At 36.6% G+C, this 8,580-nt stretch overlaps 1 protein-coding gene across 1 annotated transcript; it reads left to right on the plus strand.

Moving 5' to 3' along the window:
- Nucleotides 1-7,453: 7,453 nt before the first annotated feature.
- On the plus strand, nt 7,454-8,122 carry LOC149529228 (uncharacterized). Its single transcript, XM_089808122.1, has one exon. It carries the CDS (start codon nt 7,454-7,456, stop codon nt 8,120-8,122), a length of 669 nt encoding a protein of 222 aa, XP_089664248.1.
- Nucleotides 8,123-8,580: the final 458 nt, after the last annotated feature.

Below are 8,580 nucleotides of genomic sequence, written 5' to 3' on the forward strand. Positions count from 1 at the left end.
TGATACTCCAAAAGATGATGTTCCAACCATTCCTCATGATGTGCAACAACCACAACAACAAATACCACACACACTAGTGAATGTTAGATGGTCAACAAGGAAAATTAGACCTCTAGAAAGATTTTTTCCCTCTTTGTATTCTATTTTACGTATTGATGTTGATGAACCTAGATGTTATGATGAAGCTATGTAGGTGGATACTAAGATTCAGTGAGAGTCTATAATGAAAGATGAAATGGACTCTTTGCTAAAAAATAAGACATAAAATTTATGCAAGTTGCTTGCAAGTAAAATAGCTTTACAGAATAAGTGGGTTTACAGGTTAAAAGAAGAGGATGGATGTAAGAAAAGATTCAAAGCCAGGTTAGTTGTAAAAGGATTTGCATAGAAAAAGGGCATTGATTTTGATGAGATATTTTCTCCTGTTGTTAAGATAACTTCTATTTGTACTATTTTAAGTATTATGGCTACTAAAGATTTTCATTTAGAGCACATTGATGTTAAAACAACCTTCCTTCATGGTGATTTGGATGAAGAGATATAAATGGCTCAGCCACAGGGATTTAAGGTCAAAAGTAAGGAGAACTTAGTGTACAAATTGAAAAAAAGTTTATATGGCTTGAAGCAAGAACCTCAAAAATGGTATCTAAAATTTGACATGGATACAATAGGTGTCATTCAGATTATTGTGTTTATTTTAAGAGGTTGGATGTTGATAGCTACATTATTTTATGTTTATATTTTGATGATATGCTTGTAGCTAGGTCTAATGTGGATCATATTAAGGGGCTAAAATGCTAGTTAGCACATGCATTTGCTATGAAGGATTTGGGGGCCAAAAAAAAAAAATCCTTGGAATGAAGATTTGTAGAGATAAGAAGAATAGGAAATTGATGCTATCTCAAAATGATTATGTTGAGAAGGTGTTGATATGTTTCTCTATGGAGAATGCTGAAGTTGTTAGCACATCTTACCTGGTTATTTGAAGTTGACTAAGGAAATGTGTCCCAAGACATAAGTAGAGAAGGATAAGATGTCCAAGGTACCCTATGCTTCAACTGTAGGAAGCTTGATGTATGCTATGATATGTACAAGGCCATATATTGCACATGTAGTGGGAGTCGTTAGTAGTTATATGAGTCATCCAAGAATTGAGCATTGGAATGTGGTCAAATAGATTCTCAAATATTTGAGAGGAATATCCAATAAGTTTTTACACTTTAGGAGCTCTACTATTGATTTACAAGGCTATGTTGACTCAGATTTGGTAGGGGATATTGATATCAGGTAGAGTACTACTAGTTATGTATTTACTGTTGGTGGGGTAGTCGTGAGCTAAGTTTCTTGATTACAGAAGGTTAATGCTTTATCCACTACAGAGGTAGAGTATGTTGCTACTACAGAGGTAGAAAAGGAGATGATATGGCTTTAGTTCTTCTTCAATGAATTGGGACACCCTCAAAGGAATAATTATTTATTTATAGATAGTCAGAGTGTCATTTATCTTGCAAAGAATTCAACTTTGCATTCAAAGACCAAACACATACAGTTGTGGCACCATTTCATTTGGTCAGTTTTGGAGGATGGACAATCAAAGCTAGAAAAGGTACATACAGTTGACAATCTAGAAGATATGTTTACAAATACAGTAACAAGGGAGAAGCTAAACTCCTCTTTGGCTTTAGTTAGTCTTCTAGATTGAATATGAATAAAAGAAAAACATAGTTCAGGGTGGTTTGATCCAGTGGGAGCCTCATGGAGTAGTAGCATAGCTACAAGATCAGTCTCCAAGTGGGAGATTGTTGTTTAGTGTGGAGCCTAATTAGTCCACAAGTGGGAGATTGTTAGACTATGGTGATTGATTAGAAAAGTACTGTACATCATAAGTTTTTTGGGCCCTATTTTATCAAGATTTTGGGCCGACATGTAATTATTAATTATAACCCTAAAGTGGTAAAAATACTTTTATAAAAAAGCTTAGGGTTAGGGATTGTTTTTTAGTTGTGATGTGAAGATTGGTTCTTGTGATGGTATTGAGCTATAAAGGATTATAGATTGTAAACATGTTGTAATCATTGGATCGTAATAATATCAAACTTTCTATTTGATGGATGTAGCCTAGGGATTGGGCAAACCACATTAAATCTTAGTGTCTTATGTTCTTTTATGTGTGATCTATTATTTTCTAATATTAGTTAAATTTGTATGTAATTGTTATTTTTGTCTGTGGTTTAATCCTAATAGGAAATGTAACCAAGAAGCAAAAAGGGCATTGAGTGCAATGCAAAGCTTGACAAAGAAGGATAATCCTACTATGAATCTAGCTAGCCTTTCCCCACAATGATCCAATGAGCCAATCTCCCACAATGAACATACCAAGGAATTCCCCCAAAGGGAATTTGGAGAAAATTCCTCCAAAGATGAAGTAACAAAGTGAGAAGTGAGTAATAAAACTCCCTTTTGCCAATATAAACATTTTTATTAAAGTGATTTATATATTAGATTATTAAAACACTCATTAATCTGATTGGCCCTTCCCCAAATAAATAAGACAATTTCAAGCAATTAGAATTCAAGTGAAAACAATTAGCTGATAAATAAAATAAATCAAATCAAATTGAAAAATTTCCCTGGATCAATAGAATCAAATTTATAATTAATATTTTATGTCGAAATTTCTAAAATCTAATTTCGTAGACACACTTACATGTCTAACCATATAATGCATTATCAATCTAGACTTACCAATTATTAAATGGTTATGAATAAAAAATATACAAATATGTTGCACATATAGGGACAAAATTGGCTCAATATGAATGGTCAAAGTCACTATGTCCTCGTGCCCACTACCAAGGATATAGGTACACACTCAGATCTTGAATTCAAGATTAATGTACTTGGTATCTATTTAGTAAACAAGAAACATCAAGTATGGATTCTCGATATGTAATAGTCAAAGAACAAATAGACACATAGTCACATGAAGGAGAATGAAACATTGTGTAGATCTTGCAAGTAATTGACTACAAATTTGTTCCCACTTTGTACAAAACAAAATAAGGGGTGTAGTACAACATAACAACATATAATCATATGATAAAACATGTGAGTTAAATCATTTAACTAATCATTTGAGTATATGTTATTGAAGGTAAAAGGTAGATATCCACAATATTAAAAAACTCTAGAAAGAGTCCAATAATATCCATCTAATAAAACATAAACTATAATCCATGTTCAAATAAAAAATAAGGGCATGTGCAGGATCATGGTGTACCAAACTATGGCCTTAAGTGGCAGCGAAAAATCAGCAAATCAAGGTTATGTCAACTTGACACATAATTTTCTAGTGGTTATGGACTTTATATCAAAAAGTTGTAAGAAACTAATCTGTAGGAAATTGAATTTAGTTTCTAAACTACTAGCCCTTATCAGGAGAAAAAAAATAATTGATTGGTTAAAAGTTTGAATTTTAATGCAATACTACGAAAATTTCAAGGCAAAAATAAAAAGTAGGCGTATGTCTGACCACCTTAATCAAAATCAAATGATGATATTTTTTTAATATAATTATAGATATGAAAAGTAGACTCGTTTTCGGATGTGATGCATAATTTTCGGTATTTTTATTCCAAATAAATAATTAAATATGAATTTTCTACCAAAACATTTTTGAAAAAATAAGTCTCATGTCTGACCACCTTAACTAATAGAAAATTTTACCAAATTTTTTTAAATTTTTTTTTTCTTATACTAGGCAAAGCATAGAATGTGACACAACTTTTAAATTTAAAAAATGTTATACCGTTTGAAAGTTATAGCTATTTTTCAATCAGTATGTTAATCAGCACTTTACAATAATCTTCATTGATAATTAACTAATAAATACTTATCAAACTCAGAATTTGATAGAAATTATATCGATGGAATCTCAAGAGCGATATTAAAAAAAAAAATTGTTTCATTCAATTTTGATCAAAATAACATTGTCAGACGGCTACTCGAAGTCTAAGTATCACTAAAACACTCTTCAAACACGTCTTTTGGGTTGACCGGATAGGCTTGGTAAATATCAAGCCTAATCAGATATTCGATTTGAAATCGAATATCCAATATGGTTTAGTGAATTTTGGTGAAAATTTTGAAATCCCAACCCATTTTGGAGGGAAAACACAGTTTAAGAGTTATAGCTTATGACTTATAAATTACTTTTGTTATATTACTATGTAAATATGTATTATAATATATATTTTATATATATATATATATATATATATATATATATATATATATATATATATATATATATACAATAATGTAACGTAAAGATATAACATATAATATATTAATATATAATAATATATTATGTTATTCTTCTTATAATCTATAAATATAATTTATATTATTATTATTTTTACTAAATATAATAACGTAATATATATATATATAATATATATATAAGTATGTTATTAATATATATATATATATATATAATAACATAATATTTTTATTAAATATAATAGCGTTATATATATATAATAATGTAATATATATTATTATATTAATATGTATGCTTTTAATATATATGTATATTATTAATATATATGACTCAAAGGTAGGTTGACCTATGACCCCTTTCGACCAATCACACAACAACATATGTCCCTAGGGGTCCTAGGACCCCTAGTGACATATTAGAATCATTCTTATGGGTCGAAGTGGGTCATAGGTTGACCTATGACCCCCTTCGACACATTACATGATGACATATGTCCCTAGGGGTCTTAGGAACCCTAGAGACATATTAGAATCATTCTTATGGGTCAAAGAGGGTCATATGTTGACCTATGACCCCCTTCAACTCATTAAATGACAACATATGTTCCTAGGGGTCTAGGAGCTTTAGGGACATATTAGAATCATTCTTATGGGTCAAAAGGGGTCATAGGTTGACCTATAACCCCCTTTGACCCATTAAATGATGACATATCTCCCTAGGGGTCCTAGGGCACCTAAGGACATATTAGAATTGTTCATATGGGTCAAAGGGCGTCATAAGTTGACCTATGATCCCATTTGACCCATTACATGATGACATATGTCCCTAGGGGTCCTAGCACCCCTAGGGACATACTAGAATCATTCATATGGATCAAAGGGGGTCATAGGTTGATTTATGATCCTGTTTGACCCATTACATAACAACATATGTCCCTAGGGGTTCTAGGACCCCTAGGGACATATTAGAATCGTTCCTATGGGTCGAAGGGGATCATAGGTTGACCTATGACCCCCTTCGACACATTACATGACGACATATGTCTCTAAGAGTCTTAGAACCCGCAGAGAAATATTTGAATCGTTTATATGGGTCAAAGGGGGTCATAGGTTGACCTATGACCCCATTCGACCCATTATATGAAGACATATGTCCCTAGGGATCCTACGACCCCTAAGAACATATTAGAATCATTCATATTGGTCAAAGGGGGTCATAGGGTGACCTATGACCCCCTTCAACCCATTAAATGATGACATATGTCTCTAGGGGTCCTAAGACCTATAGGGACATATTAGAATTGTTCATATGGGTCAAAGGGGGTCATAGGTTGACATATGACCCCCTTAAAGCCATTAAATGATGACATATCTCCCTAGGGGTCTTAGGACCCCTAGGGACATATTAGAATTGTTCATATTGGTCAAAGGGGGTCATCGGTTGACCTATGACCCCCTTCAACAAATTAAATGACGACATATTAGAATTGTTGATATGGGTCAAAGGAGGTCATCTTATAGCTATGTGAATCTAAGAGTAAGTCAAGAACTTTAGACACATAGTCCTGCCTGTTCATAACAACAGTGGCATTACCTTTTTCATCTTTGGTAATGACAATGTCATTACTGTGAATTAAGTCATGGAAGGCACGCATCTCAGAATTGGGAATGTTGCACTTGGGTGGCTTGGCATGCCTCAAGGCAACCGCACAGTCTTGCCTAATTTCTTCAGCAACATCCATAGCTAGGCCACTAATGGCATTCTCAATCTCAATTAGAAATTTAACATGAGGGATGGCAATAGGGGTGCAAGAAAAATTGAGACCACATTTTAGAAAATTAAAGGACAACGGGTCAATGCTAGCACTAGATAAATTGACCACGAGTTTATTCTCCCAATCGTGAATCGAAGAGGTGGAAAGAGGAGAGCTAATGGGGATGGGCAGAATAGGGGGAGCGCACAATGGGACAGAGGGGGGCGAGACAACCCAAACAGTGAAAGGAGAGGAGGTCTCACTGGGAAGGGAAGGTAAGGAGGACAAAGGGACAGGAGAAGACGATGCTAGCAAGGTCGAATCGAGGCCCAAGGTAGTAGGTACAGGGGCTGCTAATGTAAGGTCTACACAACATTGGGTGGTAGGACCCGCACCAACAAGGGGAGGGGGTAGATGCGAGGGGCACATCAACAAATCAAATCCAAGATCAAAAAATTGAATGCGAGACTTATCAAGCATGAAAGAGGAGGACACATGAGCAGAAGGTGTACCCGCGCAAACTGGAAGAGATCTATTGAGCAAAGATGACTGTTGAGAGAGGGAGGACCTCTAACCGAGTGTGCCAAGGATGGGAGACTGCTGCCACTGATTACTGGAGGATCCCACGCTAGGAATGATCAAGGGGTCGTTGTGCTGCCTATGCATGATAGTCACCAATGAAAGGTGAGAATCGGGGCTGGAAGAGCCTTGAGGTGAGATACATAGGCTCAAGAAGGGAGAAGGTGTTGAAGTGATGCTCTAAGGAGCAGAAGCCAAGCAATTGGGGGAAGAAGCAACTGGCGAAAGATATTGGAAGACTCGTGAGGAAGAAGCACGTAGGGCTGAAGAAAACTGATCTGGATCATGCGAGTGATGAGGACTCGCAGGTGTAAGTGGAGCCAAGGAGTTGCTAAGCAGAGGAGCAGACAGACCTACGTGGTCTACCACTGCATTGGAGACACTAGCCACAGAGGAGGCTGAATGAAGAGACGAGTCACAAGCAAGATTGAACCAAGAAGTGCCGAGCGATGAGGAAGCACAACTATTGCGTGAACGTTGAAGCAAGCACAAAAACTTAGCTTTTTACCTAATGATGCACTGTACATACCACCCCACTACTCTTGCATAGGAAGAGGTGTCTAACCGGATCCATAGGTTTGGACGAAGAATCACGGCAAGCTCAAGGTGAAGGGGAAACAACTTGCTATTGAGGTGGTTGATGTCCCACCTGGTCGACTGAATGACAGATTTGAGGAGGGAGAGACTAGCACAATGGAAGATATGTTGGTTAAATTTGCTCCAAAGATGGTGTGTGACTCTAACAAAACAAGGAAGCACATTCGATTCTCTGCAACGCTATTGCCATCCCTCATGTTAAATTTCTGATTGAGATTGAGAATGCCATTAGTGACCTAGCAATGGATGTTGTCGAAGAAATTAGGCAAGACTGTGCAGTTTCCCTGAGGCATGCCAAGCCACCCAAGTGCAACATTCCCAATTCTGAGATGCGTGCCTTCAATGACTTAATTCACAGTAATGACATTGTCATTACCAAAGCTGACAAAGGTAATGCCACTATTGTTATGAACAGGCAGGACTACGTGTCTAAAGTTCTTGACTTACTCTCAAATTCACATAGCTTTAAGATCCTCTCTCGCAACCCTTGCTCAATGATCCTTAAGAGAGTCAAGTCCAATTTGGTGAAGTCCTCGTTTGATGAGTCAACCCAGAAAAAATTGTTGCCATCTAAAGAGGTGACTCCTTGCATCTATGGGGTTCCAAAAATTCACAAATGTGGCATCCCATTTAGACCTATTGTTGATACCATTGGCTCTCCCACGTACTTGTTGGCCTCCCACCTTGCCAAGATCATCATGCCTCTACTAGGAAAGTCTGACTTTTTCATCAAAGACTCCAACCATTTTGTCCAATTCATTCAGGACACCAAGTTGGAACCTAGCGATATCTTGGTTAGTTTTGATATGGTTTCCCTCTTCACCAAGGTCCCCATTCCTAATTCCATCCATCTTGTCAAACGCAAGGTCAGGGATGAGATCGTAGAGCTGGTTGAGCTTTTTTTAAGATAGACCTTCTTCTCTTTCCAAAATGTCTTCTATGAGCAAGTCGATGGAGTAGCCATGGGTTTTCCCCTCTCCCCTATTTTGAGGAGATGGCTATCCATTCCTTCCCCCTCAAAACCAAATGGTGGAAATGATACGTTGATGAAACTAATGTTTGTTGGCCACATGGGCATGAGAACCTTGAACTATTTCACTCTCACATCAACAGTTTGGTCACCAAAATTTCCTTCACCAAAGAGGTCGAGTCAGACCATCAGTTGCCTTTCCTCGATGTCCTTCTTATCCGAAAGGCTAATGGGTCATTCGGTCACAAGGTTCACCATAAGACCACCCACACTAACTTGTACTTGCATGCATCCTCCCACCATCACCCCAGCCAAAAGGTTGGCATCCTTTAGATCCTCACCCTTAGAGCTTTTAGAATCTATGATGACGATAATTTGCATGAAGAGCTCACTCATCTT

Source organism: Cupressus sempervirens, chromosome 11 (assembly GCF_028749045.1).
Source record: "Cupressus sempervirens isolate cs-2001-9-10 chromosome 11, ASM2874904v1, whole genome shotgun sequence".
Classification (NCBI taxonomy): Eukaryota; Viridiplantae; Streptophyta; class Pinopsida; order Cupressales; family Cupressaceae; genus Cupressus; species Cupressus sempervirens.

Coding starts and splice junctions, on each gene's coding strand:
- LOC149529228 (XM_089808122.1), top strand. CDS start 7,454: ATGGATGTTGTCGAAGAAATTAGGCAAGACTGTGCAGTTTCCCTGAGG.